General features: G+C 48.1%; 1 protein-coding gene and 1 pseudogene across 2 annotated transcripts in view; both read right to left on the bottom strand.

The window, feature by feature from the left end:
- The window catches only part of rbbp8l (retinoblastoma binding protein 8-like), a 155,756-nt gene that overhangs the window by 79,636 nt on the left and 61,228 nt on the right, over positions 1 to 14,892 (bottom strand). For both annotated transcript variants that reach the window (XM_038803512.1, XM_038803513.1), the window contains exons 5-7: positions 4,589 to 4,701; positions 4,413 to 4,488; positions 2,394 to 2,560 (exon numbers count right to left, since the gene is read on the bottom strand). In XM_038803512.1, coding sequence (XP_038659440.1) covers positions 2,394 to 2,560; positions 4,413 to 4,488; positions 4,589 to 4,701 — 356 coding nt within the window. The remainder of the gene's footprint in view (positions 1 to 2,393; positions 2,561 to 4,412; positions 4,489 to 4,588; positions 4,702 to 14,892) is intronic.
- On the bottom strand, positions 645 to 1,808 carry LOC119968620 (annotated as a pseudogene).

Genomic DNA, 14,892 nt, shown 5'->3' with positions numbered 1-14,892 from the left:
AAAAAAATAATTGATTACCCGAAAAAAAAAATTTTCAATGACGGACACAGCAGCCCCCATGTCCACCTTCATCTCTAATGGATGACCATTCACGAATAGCCTTTGTGTTAGTGGGGACGTTATAATAATAAGAATCTTTATTAGTGTCACAAGTAGGCTTGCATTAACACTGCCCTTAGTTGCCACTCTAGAGCACCTGTTGGGGTACACTGAGGGAGAATTCGGAATGTCCAATTCACCTAACAAGCACATCTTTCGGGACTTGTGGGAGGAATCTGGAGCATAGAACATAGAACATAGAACAGTACAGCACAGAACAGGATCTTCGGCCCTCGATGTTGTGCCGAGCCATGATCACCCTACTCAAACCCACGTATCCACCCTATACCCGTAACCCAACAACCCCCCTCCGGAGGAAATCTGGGGAGAACGTGCAGACTCCGCATAGACAGTGACTCAACCGGCAATCAAACCCGGGACCCTGGCGCTGTGAAGCAACAGTGCTAGCCACTATGCTGTCATGCTCCAAGTTACAGTCCAGATAACCAGAGAATTGGGAGAGAAAGAATGTTTAAGACGACTGGAGTTAAGTGAACAGAGACCTGTTATGTGGTAGAAGGAGGAGGTTCAGCTGGTCCCTTGCTTCACTTCGGGAGTCTGTGGAGTTCGTGGGTCAACCAGAGTGCCAGGCTGAGCAGAACGAGGGATCCTGACTGATGTGTGGCTGCCAGAAGAGTGGGGATGTAGAGCAGCAGGGTGCTGATTCCTAAAGCAGTCTGCAAGTAAACCATGGCTAGCAGAGATGATATTGCCATCTTAGTCCTTCGGGGCATTGGCATCCTCTGGGAAAGCACATAGAGAATGGTCACGGCTGTCACTGAGGCAATACCCTGGGCTCTGTGGTCAAACTGAACTGTGGTTCAAAGGAGTTTCTGAGAGTTGGGGAAAAGGCTAAAATGTCATCAGGCACTCAACGCTCCCCCATTTTGGAGAAAGGATTATTGACAGGCCCAGCATCCAGTCCAGCAATAAAAGCACCTGACAGTGTTGGAATGAATACCGAGCTTTCAGTCCCACGCGTAAACTGTCGCATCAGCAGCATCCAACCGATATTGGACATCAGGCTTGGGGGCAGGAGCAGAGACAGGCCTGTCCACAGACTGGCACAGTTCAGAGCCAGTGTGGATCCAGGATGTGCAGCCAGGCAATACTGACTGATCCAGGGGATATCGTACAAATCTTCTCCTCCAAACTACTCTTCACCATGTACCAGCCCAGCAAACCCTGGAAGCACACAAATCCACAGAGCTCTGCCCCCCACAGTTTCAACCTTCCTTCAGAGATAGGTGGCAGGCAGAATGTAGGCCCATCCCACTGCCCCACTCCACATCCGATGGGAATGCTCCATGTGCCAGATGAACTTAAACTCATGTAAAGTCATGTCATGATTTAATATCTTAAATTCGGGGAACTGCTGGTACTTCTGAAACTCGGCTTCCCATACTTCCTGAGTGCTTGGGGGCTTCATCTCCTTGATAAGGTGCCAATCCACAATCGATAAGCCAGACCCGGTCAGCGGGTTACTCCACCAAGGACCACAGCCCCCACAACCGCCCACTGCATGCAGTCATCCATTTCCCCACGATTCGGTTAGTGCCGGCATTGGGTACAGAGGTTGCCCCAGTAACAACACAACTTATTCCCTTTCATGCTCCCCATTGTTTCTATGACTGACTTTGCGATGGCTCCGGTCCTATCCCTTCCTCAGGCCAAGACAGCTCCACAAACCGGCCAACATCTCCCGCCATAGCTTCCCATAGACATATCTACAACCTTTGTGGAACAATTTGGTATTTTCTCACTTTTCTGACAGTGCCCTTAACTTGTGGTTCAAAAATTCCCGATTTATTTATTGTGAGTTCCAAAATAAAAATTTACATCTCAAAGAGAGTGGCTGCTCTTGCCTGGTCTTCAGTTCCAGGGAAGATCCACGAATACTGATAATCTTCTATTTCACACAAATGGCTTTTCTACATAAGGTGAGCCCAAGAAATCAGTTAGCTCCGAGGACAAAATCAGCAAAGTCCAATAATCATGCCTCCACCCAATATTTATACATGTGCTCGCACCAGCAGGAGCCATTGTAGAGCTATCAAGAGCAGGAACCATTCCTTGCTGCGTGCAAGTTACAACTTATTAAAAGAAGTTGGCTATTTTTTTCTTGATTATTCCATGAGAACAACTGGCGACTGTAACAAGAGACAACATGAAATAAACTTATTTAACAAATGGATAGAAAATAAACAATTGCAGTTACATGTACTCAATGACTGACGTTACTAATGTCAGGTAAGCACCCAGCAGCTAGCAAATATATTTAAGAATTGCTGTACCTTTCGTAGGAGGCTTAAACTGCTGCTTATGGCTCTGATGCTCCGCTAATGAGCTGAATGCACTGTCCAAGCTTTGTTTCCTTTTGCTATGCAAGGACGAATCTGAAGATATAGCGTTGTCCGACAAGGAGCGGCTGCCTCTTGGATAAGCTTGACTCTGTCTCGTGCTGTCAAATTTCAAAAGGCAAGCACAATATTAACTTATGACTGTACAGGTCAAAAAAATAAAAGCTGTAGCTTTCACATCTTGACACGGTTACTTTATGTTCTTCCCATATATCATTGAAGGATGATAGGGGGAACTGGGCAGCACGGTAGCATAGTGGTTAGCACTATGACTTCATCGCGTCAGGATCCACGGTTCATTTCCCGACTTGGGTCACTGTCTGCGCACTTTCTCCCCGTGTCTGCATGGGTTTCCTCCGGGTACTCCGGTTTCCTCCCACGATTCCTGAAAGACGTGCAGTTAGGTAATGTGGACATTCTGAATTCTCCCTCAGTGTACACGTACAGGCGCCAGAATGTGGCGTCTAAGGGCTTTTCACAGTAACTTTATTGAAGTATTAATGTAAGCCTACTTAGGACAATAAAGATTATTATTATATTATTGTAATTCTATTTAATTTGCCTGGCTGGGAACTGATGGGCCTGGGTTGATCAACCAGTTGATTTAAGCAGCGTGCAATTGGGCAGGGTGTAAATTGGGTGACCAGTCCAGTCCTGTTTTCAGTTGGGAATATGAGGTTAAACTGAGCCCTCTTGCGTGTTATTGCAGAGCAAGAAAACATTCAGTCCATCATTCTGTTCCATTTCCTTCATTCTGTGAGCTTATTTGTCTAAATGCCACTCATTTTCTTGTTTCCCTATCCTTTCATGACATTAACATGAAATGATATTACGAGGCAGTTATCTGATTGCCTTTATAGAAATTACAAATAGACTCTAACTGTTTTTATTTTGCGGGGGGGGGGAATTGCACCTTCAAAAACGCTCTGTATAAACAAGTGTTTTCTAATCTCCCCTTTAATTATTTTCCTGATTATCTCATATTTGTGCCCTCCTGTTACCATCATGTTGATCAGCAGCAACAATCTGTCTCCATGTAGTACATCGTATCCCCATGTACCAAAGGGACATCTGCGGCAGTTCACAAGCTGTGGAGGGATGGGAAATTGGCCTGACTCCAATGCTGTGATGGTTGGCAGTTTCGATCTTCGAATGGAAACTGTGAGGCACTCCTGCCCCTCTCAGCGGCTCTGGGAGAAATATTCGCAGGCTGGGCTGCTCGCTGTCTGGAAAATCAGACTTCATACATAGATGTCACTAAAAATGTGAAGAATTGAGGCATTTCTTCATCAAGAAAGGATTGATCAAACTCAATACCAAAAGTGATTCAGACACTCCAATTGAGCTGTATCATTTAGAAATGATCTATTCTAATCCTTGGTAGATACCGTGCTGCCGATAGCATAGTGGTTAGCACTGTTGCTTCACAGCTCCAGGGTCCCAGGTTTGACTCCTGGCTTGGGTCACTGTCTGTGCGGAGTCTGCATGTTCTGCCCGTGTCTGTGTGGGTTTCCTCCGGGTGTTCCGGTTTCCTCCCACAGACCAAAGGTGTGCAGCTTCGATGGATTGGCCATGCTAAATTGCCCTTAGTGTCGTAAAAAGGTTAGATGGGTTACGGGAATAGGGTGAAGGTGTGGGCTTATGTAGGGTGCTCTTGCCAAGGGCCGGCACAGACCTGATAGGCCAAATGGCCTCCTTCTGCACTGTAAATTTTATGTTAATCTATAAACCCAGGTCCATGAGAGTACAGCTATATCATGCAAGGACAAGTTTGATCCATAATTCATGTTGATAAGTATTTATTCGGCGTGCAATCTTTTTGTAGGAAAATCCTTCTTGTTCTCGACACAGTAAAGCTCCACCGAGCTCTTCGCAAACAACAGTTATTGTGACTCCACCCCTGAAGACTATTTTGACATTGCCAGTGGAAGAATAATGACACATTTTACTCACTCCAAGAGATATTTCAGCTTTCGCAGCTCTTGGTGGAGCATTTTGTTTTCTTCTTTCAAGCCACTGATTTCATTTGCTGCAAAAGATCCAGAATCAGAAGCAAGTTAAGATGCAGTGTGCCCGTGAAAAGAACGAGCGGAAAAACGTGCCAATAGAGAGAGTTTTAGAGTCCTTACTGAGAACTGAAATATGCTGAAGGCTTTGGAGTTGAGAATTTTCAAATTCCTGTTGCTTCTTCCTGGCCAGTTCCTGGGTGACCGTACATCTGTCACATAGACCCGCTCGTAACCTAACACAAACCTACGGTGAGTGCATTGAACAAAACACAGTGAAACCCCCAGTACCCCAAAGAAAAAAACGGCATATATTTATGCAGCATCTTTACATCCCAAACACTTTTGCCAGTAAATGCTTTTGAAGTTTAACCATTTTTGCAATGCAGGAATTGCGGAAGTCAATTAGAGCTCAGCGAGCAGCCTCATACTGCAGTGTGATAATGACCAGGTGATCCGTATTAGTCATGTTGTTTGAAGAATAAATATTGGCCAGGGCAACAGGGATAACTCCCCTGTTCTTCTTCAAAGTGGCTCCATTAAATATTTTGCTTGCACCTATATTATTATTATATTATTAAAGGGCATATAGGACCTCGATGGCGGCATGGTGGTTATGATGTGGAGATGCCGGCGTTGGACTGGGGTGAGCACAGTAAGAAGTCTTACAACACCAGGTTAAAGTCCAACAGGTTTGTTTCAAACACGAGCTTTCTGAGCACGGCTCCTTCTTCAGGTGATGGTTGGTGGTTAGCACTGCTGCCTGACAGCGCCAGAGACCCAGGTTCGATTCCGACCTTTGGCGACTGTGTGGAGTCTGCACGTTATCCCCGTGTCTGCGTGGGTTTCCTCTGGGTGCTCCAGTTTCCTCCCATAGTCAAACGATGGGCAGGTTAAGTGGATTGATCATGCTCAATTGCCCCTTAGTGTCCAAAGGTTGGTTGGTGTGATGGGGTTATGGGAGTAAGTGGGGGAGTGAGCCTATGTTATTGCGTTCTTTCAGAGGGTCGGTTCAGGCTCGATGAGCCGACTGACCTCCTTCTGCACTCTAGGTATTCAGTAATGTCTGATTTGGATTCAGTACTTCTGATGGAGCAGCGTTGCACTGGTGTGCCTGTCTTGATTTTTGTACTTATGTCTCTGGAGTGGGACTTGAACCCTATGACCTCCAATATCTGAAGTGAGAGTTACTCACCTGAGCCATGGTATCAAAGAAAGCAACCTCCCTACCCCAGGAGAATGGGAAATGGTGCAGTGTCACTGGGGTGGAAATGGCTATGTGTTTTGTGGAGCATAAACTGGCACAAAGCACATAGAATCATAGAATTTACAGTGTAGAAAGAGGCCACTCGCCCATCGATACGTCAGCGGCTGTTGGAAAGAGCAGCCTACTTAAGCCCGCGCCTCCACCCTATCCCCGTAACCCAGAAACCCCGCCTAACCGTTTTTGGACACAAAGGGCAATTTATCACGGCCAATCCACCTAACCTGCACATTGTTGGACTGTGGGAGGAAACCGGAGCACCCGGAGGAAACCCACGCACACACGGGGAGGATGTGCAGACTCCGCACAGACAGTGACCCAAGCCGGGAATCGAACCTGGGACCCTGGAGCTGTGAAGCAACTGTGCTAACCACTGTGCTACTGTGCTGCCCATAAATGGATGCAGCAGTGGAATGGCCTGCTCCCAATTTACACGGGTATTGATTCTACTGCTAAATTAGCGGGCCTCATTTGTAACTTGGGCAGTTGTTTAGGGACCAGGTGAATGTTGAGGTCCGCAATGGGCTGCTGTGCTCAAGTTGTTTCAGCAACCTCCAGCCACAAGAGGTAAATTTCAAAACTACCTAAAAATATATGTCCCTTTCCTGTGGAGCTACGATGAGCAGGAGGGTCCCTCACTCCACGAGTGGCGTGCTGAAGCCTGAATGTGTGACTCAGAACAGCAACTCACCTTGAATGTACTGATGAGGCATAAGGACCAATATAAATGGAATGTAATCTTGGGCGTTAAAGTTGATCTCAGCCAGACAGGATGAGACTAGAACAATGAAAACATTTCTTGTGCAATGCTTTGGTGCACTCAAAATCTGTCAGAATACCTGATAGGTGAATGATATTGCTAGTTCGACTGTAACATCAGGGTAAAATAAAACTGCATTTAAACTTGCGCTAGTTTTCCTCATTGTCAACACAGTTGCGAGAGAGTTTCATTTAAAGTACTGCATACATTGGTAGTATTACTTTGTGGACAGAGTTCACTGGGGGGGATTCTGTAGTCCCCTAGCCGTACGATTCTCGGCCACACGCTGTTTGCTCACAGTGAGGATTCTATCCTCCCGTCGCTTCTCAGTGGAATTTCCCATTGAAACCACCCTATGCCGCTGTGAAATACATACACCGGGATTCTCAGCTACCCGGCAGGGTGGACCGTACCGGTGGCGAGGAGTGGCGTGAACCACTCTGGCGTCGGGCAGCCCGGAAGGTGCAGTATCCTCCGCACCTTCAGGGGCTAGGCCGGCGCCGACGGGGTTGGCGCCGAAGGGCCTCTTCCGGCCGGCGCGAGTTGGTGCATGCGCGGGCAGCGTGTTCTGGCGTGATCCCAGTGCATGTGCAGGGGGGTTCTTCTCCGCGCCGGCCATGGTGGACCGTTACAGCGGCTGGTGCGGAGGGAAGAGTGCCCCCCATGGCACAGGCTCGCCCGCAGATCGATGGGCCCCGATCGCGGGCCAGGCCACCGTGGGGGCCTCCCTGGGGCCAGATTCCCCAGTGCCCTCCCCCCCCGAGGACTCCGCAGGCCCCCCACAGAGCCATGTGGGACTGGCCAAAAACGGGGGCCACTCAGCCCATCGCGGAGTGGAGAATCGCAAGGGGGGGCCACTGCCAACGGCTCCCGACCGGGGCAACGCGATTCCCGCCCCGAATGAAAAACCGGCGCCGGAGAATCTGGCGGCCGGCTGCGGGGCGGGATTCATGCCGCCCCCCCCCCACAGTGATTCTCCGGCCCAGCGGGGGGTCGGAGAATCTTGCCCATAGAATCCACAGAATCCTACAGGTGCACAAGGAGGCCAATTGGTCCGTCGGGTCTGCACCGACCCTCTGAAAGAGCACCCTTGCGAGGTCCACTCCCCGGCAATATCCCCGTCGCCAGTAACCCTACCTAACTGTTGGGCATGAAGGGGCAATTATAACATGGGCTGCACAAGGCCTCCACCTAACCTGCACATCTTTGGACTGCGGGAGTAAACTGGAGCACCCAGAGGAAACCCACGGAGGCGCGGGGAGAAAGTGCAAACTCCACACAGACAGTCACCCAAGGCCGGAATCGAACCCGGGTCTCTGGTGCTGTGAGGCAGCAGTGCTAACCATGGTGCCACCGTGCCACGGCGGTGAGCTGCCAGTGAGCAAAGGGAAACCTGATGACCGGAGGATTCCAACCACTGACTGTAATGTTCTCTGCTGTGTCTTTACCTTTGAAATAATTTAGGTTATTCATGGCCCCTTCCCGTGTTTGCGTGGGTTTTGCCCCCACAACACAAAGATGTGCAGGATAGGTGGATTGGCCACGCTAAATTGCCCTTAATTGGAAAAAAAGTGAATTGAGTATTCCAAATTTAGAAAAAAAAAAATTATGCTCCCTTCACTCATGAAGAAACTGCATCAAAGACTGTCTCTGTAATACAGCTGCTGTGTTTGTAATGGTTTGTAATGTCTTCCACCGACTATTAGAAAAAGGGTTATTGTGCCATCCTTTCTATTTCTCAATAATCTAACCTGAGCATTAAACAAAGGCTGCAGGTGAGCAATTTGATAATATAAAAAGCAATTGAGGGCAGCTACTCTTAAATTGAAAGAACATTTCTATCAATCATCAAGTCTTGTGGTGCAGGGGTACTTCTGAGTCAGAGGTTATGGGTTCAAATCTCACTTCAGGACCTGAGGGCCATGGATGGTGTCGGCATAATCATAGAAATGTTATGGTGCAGAAAGGGGCCATTCAGCCCCTCGCTTCTGTGCTGACAGAAAAAAAGGAAACTAGCCGCTCATTTCAATCCCACTTTCCAACACCTGCTCCGTGACCTTGCAGGTTGCAGCACTTTGGGCTCCGTGACCTTGCAGTTTGCAGCACTTTGGGCTCCGTGACCTTGCAGGTTGCAGCACTTTGGGCTCCGTGACCTTGCAGGTTGCAGCACTTTGGGCTCCGTGACCTTGCAGCTTGCAGCACTTTGGGCTCCGTGACCTTGCAGGTTGCAGCACTTTGGGCTCCGTGACCTTGCAGGTTGCAGCACTTCAGGCTCCGTGACCTTGCAGGTTGCAGCACTTCAGGCTCCGTGACCTTGTAGGTTGCAGCACTTCGGGCTCCGTGACCTTGCAGCTTGCAGCACTTTGGGCTCTGTGACCTTGCAGGTTGCAGCACTTTGGGCTCCGTGACCTTGCAGCTTGCAGCACTTGGGGCTCCGTGACCTTGCAGGTTGCAGCACTTTGGGTGCAAGTCCAGGTTCCTTTTGAAAGCTTGAGCATTTCAGCCTCAACCGTCAACCTGGAAGTGAATTCCAGCCACCACCCACCCTCTGGATGAAAAAGGGTTTCCTCATCTTCCCTCTGATCCTTCCACTAATCACCTTAAATCTATGCACCTTGGCAATTGACTCCCATGCTAGGGGCAACAGCTGTTTACTCTATCCAGTCCCCTCATAAGTTTATATATCTCCATTAAGTTATCCCTCAGCCTCCTCTGTTCTAAGGAAAACAACCCTAGCCTATCCAATCTTTCATTATAGCTACAATTATCAAGCCCTGGCAACATTCTTGTATGTCTCCTTTGCACTCTCTCCAGTGCCATTATGTACTTCCTGTAATATGGCGGCCAGAACGGTACACAAAATTTCAACTGTTGCTTCACCCGTGTTTTACACAGATCCATCATTACATCCCGGCTTTTGCACTAACTACCTCGCTCAATAAAGGAAAGCACCCCATATGCTTTCTTGACCACCTTATCCACCTTCAAAGACCTGTGGACATGCACTCTAAGGTCTCTCGTTACCACAGCCCCTCTCACTATCCCCCCGTTTACTGAGTATTCACTTGCTTTGTTTGCCTTTGCCAAATGCATTCCCAGGTTCCATGTCTCCACTGTCCCAGATTGAATTCCATTTGACACTTTTCTGCCCCCTCAACCAAATCATCATTCTGGTGACACAAACTATTTTCTTCACTATCTTCACTATCAACTACACAGCCAATTTTTGGCTCAGCTGCAAATTTCCCACTCATGCTTCCCACATTTATGTCCAAATGACGTGGCCAAACAATGATAAACAGTTGATAATCCTTTCAAAATGCCTGATGGCAGGTAGTAAAGTGGGAGAGTTTCCCGATCAGTTTTACTGCAGAAAGCAATGGCAAACCACTGTAGTGCTTTGCAAGCATAATTATGGATAAATTCCATGGTTGCTAACCCCCTCATAGGGCATGGTATCCAAAGGAGAAGGAATATATGCTTAAAGTGTCATTGACAGCCCATTAGATTAATACAGCTGGATTTTCATAATGGGGGTGCTCCCAACAAGAAGTCAGTATTTGATGAAGGTGAACTGTCTGGGTTGGCAGCTGGTTTCGGGACTGGTTTGCTGGCCAATGAGTGATCGGGAGGGGTGGGACCAGAAGTGGGTCACTGGAAAGTCAGGTCACATTTCGACTTGCATCGTCAGACATGCTGCGATTGGCATTGAGACAGCAACATTTAAATTTGAAAAGAATGGAAAATGCGCAGCAGACTCGATGGGCCGAATGGCCTACTTTTGCTCCTATGTCTTATTACAGAGGGCAGAAATGGGATAGGGTAGGTGTTTGAGAATTTTTCAAAGACTTTTTTAAAAATGGTCCAATTAAGGAGCAATTTAGCGTGGCCAATCCACCTTTGGGATTGATGTGTTGGGCAGGCTGGGTCTACGTGGACTGCACTTGATGCAGTGTAGCGAGAGACAGACCTCCAACACATGATAAGATGCAACACGATTTTATTTAACGTCTTAACGATTATACATGTTCAACTGTGGGTTGACACTATACTGACTTGACTGGAGACCTAGTACTAGCCTGACCAGACTTACTAGCTACCGTATGGTGTTTGCACTGGCTAGCTCACGACCTCTCACTGTCTCAGTGGCTGGGTCCAGAGAGAGCAGGAAACCTAGTGCCCTCTGGCTTTATAGTGGTAGTGTCCTGTCTGGTGATTGGCTGCTGTGTTCTGTGTGCTTACTGGTCATCCTGTGTGTCAATCACTGCCTGTCTGCTCTTCATTATATACATAGCTGTATATTATGACAGGGATAAGACCCACGCAGACATGGGGATAATGTGCAAGCTTCACACAGGAAGTGAACCGAGGGCGGGATCAAACCCGGGTCCTTGGCACTTCTTAATGTTATAAAAGATCCCAAGGCACTTCATAGGAGCATCAACAAACATATTTCATCACTGGATCACATAAGTTGACCAAATCTTTGACAGTTTTAAGGGGTATCCAAGAGGATAGCGAGGTAGAGATACTGAGAGGTTTAGGGGTAGAATTCCAATGGTTAGAGGGCCCAGGACACGGAAGGCACGGCTGCCAATGATGGCCTGATGAAAATCAGGGATGCAAAAGAGGCCATATTTGAGGAAGTGAAAGAAAGACTTTCATTTATATCGCACTTTTCATGAGATTTCTTTAATTATATAACAGAACACATAAACAAACCACAAAAATAGAAACAAAATCCTGCGGATCTTGGAAATCTGAAATAAAAACAGAAACTGCAAGATACATTCTGCAGCTTGGCAACATGTGTGGAGGGATAAAAAGACTTGACGTTTCAAGTGCATATGGCTCCTCTTCAGAAGAAGACTCATACTGACTCAAATCGTTAACACTGGTTCTCCCTCTTCACAGATGTTGCCACAGCTGCAGGGTTTATCCAGCATTTTTTGTTTTTAATTACATAAACAGACCAGACAGCTTTGTCTACACTGGTGTTTATACTCCATGTGAGACTTGTTGAATTAATTTACTTTCATCTCAGCCTTTCATCATATCTTTCTATTCCCCATCTTCTCCTGTGATCATCTAGTTTCCTTCTGAAAGTATCTAAACTATTTGCTTCAACCAATTCCTGTGGCAGCAAGTTCCACATTCTAACTACTTCCTGAATAAAGGAATTTCTCTTTATTTCACTATTGGGTTTATGAATAACTATCTGGTATTTATGGCTTCTCTTTGTAGATTTACCAACAAGCAGAAACATTCTCTCCACATCGACCCATTCATCATTTAAAAAATCTCTCTCAGATAATGATCAATGTAAGTCTGAAAGGGGAGAGTTTATACTAAAGAACAAGGAAGTGGCAGAGCAATTAAACAACTACTTTAGTTCTGTCCTCACAAAGGTAGACAGAAATAACTTCTGTAGCCATCTCAGATGGCCACCTGCAAAGGACCATGGGAATTATGGCCAAACCAAGACTCAGACAGACTCAGAGCTTGTGTGTGTATTTGCAACCCAGATAGCTAGACGCGATCGAAACCCCCGCTCGTTTGCATTCTAATGGCCTATTTCCCCAGAACAATAGGACTGCACTCAAGAAACCGATACAGCCACAGACTGATCGGCGCCACTCCCTTTACTCAGGGAGCCCAAACAGCCAAGATCAATGACCACGAAGGACATGCCCAGCGATCAAGACACCCGCCCCTTTATTGGCCAAAATCAAAGGCAGTGATCAAAGCCTGTCGAATTATTGGGTCCAAGTTAAGGACCGCCCCAAAGAGCACAAAATCCCAGAGGGATAAGAAGAGACACAGCCATGTGCTCGGTCTCCCTTGGAGTCCGGCCTATGCCAACCCAAGTGCAGCATAACGACCAGACAGACAAGTTCAAGACCAACGATCGCTACCAGACGGATGAGCCCAGCAGAAACAGAGCCACTTCTTCCACCCAGCGACGCTAGATCTGGACAAAGGTTTTGTCCATCTGCATAGTGCCGGTTGCCCTGAAGTGAAGTACAGGTTATTGTAGTTGTTAGGTGTAGTTTAACTTGTCGTGTTTTGTGTTGCATGTCGAAGTAATCCTTGTGTGTAAATAAACCATCTTTGAACTTGAACTGACTAACTGGTTGTGTGGTCCTTTGATCGATATCCAGTAAAGCCTTGTGGTGTTATCATTTGATACCTGGTGACTCTAAAGAGCATCATTATTAATTGGCAACATTATTTGTGCCAATTGGCAACACTTCCCAGAAATGCCAAGGAACCAAATATTGATGAGAAGAACAAAGTGAAGGAAAGTAGTATTAATAAATAAAAATGTGCTGGAGAAATTAAAGGGACTGACAGCTGATCAATCCCTGAGCCTGATAATCTACGTCTCAGGATACTAAAGGAGATGGGCCATGGAAATACTAGTTGTTATCTTCCAAAATTCTGTAGATTCTGGAACTGTCCCAGCAGATTGGAGGGTCGCAATTGTAACCCCACTATTTAAAAGAGGAGGGAGTGAGAAAACAAGGATTAGCAGACCGGTTAGCCTAACATCAGTAGCAGATAATAATAATAATCTTTATTAGTGTCACATGTAGGCTTACATTAACACTGCATTGAAGTTACTGTGAAAATCCCCTAGTCGCCACACTAGAAATCCTCGAGTCTGTTATAAAGGATGTGATAACAGGACACTCAGAAAATATCAGTGGGATTAGTCAAAGTCAACCTAGATTTATGAAAGGGAAATCATGGGCGGGATTCTCCGCTATCTGGCGGGGCGGTCCGTACCGGCGCCGAGGAGTGGCGTGAACCACTCCGGCGTCGGGTCGCTCGGAAGATGCGGAATCCTCTCCACCTTCAGGGACTAGGCCGGCACAGGCGGGGTTGGCACTGTGCCAGCCGGCGCCGAAGGGCCTCTGCCGGCCAGCGTGAGTTGCCGCATGTGTGGAAGCACCAGCGTGTGCTGGCGTCATCCCAGCGCCTGTGCAGGGGGGAGGTTCTTCTCCGCGCTGGCCATGGCGGACTGTTACAGCAGCTGGCGCGGAGGGAAAGAGTGCCCCCCATGGCACAGGCCCACCTGTGGATCGGTGGGCCACGATCGCGGGCCAGGGGGCTCCCACCGAGGACTCCACAGGCTGCCCGTAGAGCCAGGTCCTACCGGTACGGACCTGGTGTAATATACGCCGGCAGGACTTTCGCCACCGGCCGAAAACGAGTGGCCATTCAGCCCATCGTGGGGCGGAGAATCGCTGGGGGGGGGGGGGGGTGCCACTGCCAACGGCCCACAACCAGCGCGACGTGATTCCTGCCCCCCTGCCCCCGCCGAAAAACCGGCGCCGGAGTATCCAGCAGCCGGCGTCGGGGCGGGATTCTCGCCCCCCCCCCCCCCGGTGATTCACCAGTCCGACGGGGGGGGCGGGGGAGGGGGGGGGGAGGGGGGGGGGGGGGGGGTCGGAGAATCCCGCCCCATGTTTGGTAAACCTACTGGAGTGTTTGAGGAAATAACTGCCGGAATAGCTGAGGGAGAACCAGTGGATGTCGCATGTTTGGATTTTCAGAAATCTTTTGATAAGGTCCCACATAAGAGGTAAGTGTGCAAATTCAAAGCATATGTGATTGAGGCTAACATATTGGCATGGATTGAGAATTGGTTACCAGACAGGATCAGAGAGTAGGAATAAATGGGGCTTTTCTGAACTGGCAGGCGGTGACTAGTGGGGCCCTGCAGAGATCAGCCCTTAGGCCCCAGCTATTCACAATATACATCAATAATTTGGATGAGTGAACCAAATGCAATATTTAAAAGTTGACTGATGACACAAAACTTGGTGGGAATGTGAGTGGGAGGAGGATGTTGAGAAGCTTCAAGGTGATTTAGACAAGTTGAGTGAGTGGGCAAATACATGGCAGATGCAGTACAACGTGGATACCTTCGCACACCTATCCTCAACCCCGAAGAACTAACTCATGACTACCTTAAATTGTATCAGGCTAAGCCTAGCGCATGATGAGGAGGTATTAACCCTGCTTAGGGCATCCGCCCATAGCGCCACCTCTATCTCTCTCCTAGCTCGTCCTCCCACTTGCTCTTCAGCTCCGCCACCGGAGTTTCTTCCGCCTCCGAAAGCTCCTGGTAAATATCCGATACCTTCCCCTCTCCTACCCAGGTACTGGAAACTACTCTATCCTGTATTCCCCATGGCGGCAGCAGTGGAAAGGCCGGCACCTGTTTTCTCAGGAAGTCTCGCACCTGCAAATACCTAAAACCATTCCCTGCTGGCAATTTAAATTTATCCTCCAAAGCTTTCAAGCTGGGAAAGCTCCCGTCTATAAATAGATACCCCATCCTTCCAATTCCTGCCCTCTGCCAACTCCGGAACCCGCCATCTAGCCTACCCAGTA

This window comes from Scyliorhinus canicula, chromosome 7 (assembly GCF_902713615.1).
Source record: "Scyliorhinus canicula chromosome 7, sScyCan1.1, whole genome shotgun sequence".
NCBI lineage: Eukaryota > Metazoa > Chordata > Chondrichthyes > Carcharhiniformes > Scyliorhinidae > Scyliorhinus > Scyliorhinus canicula.
Note: the sequence above shows the minus strand (reverse complement) of the source record. Positions and strands in the feature narration are given on the sequence as shown.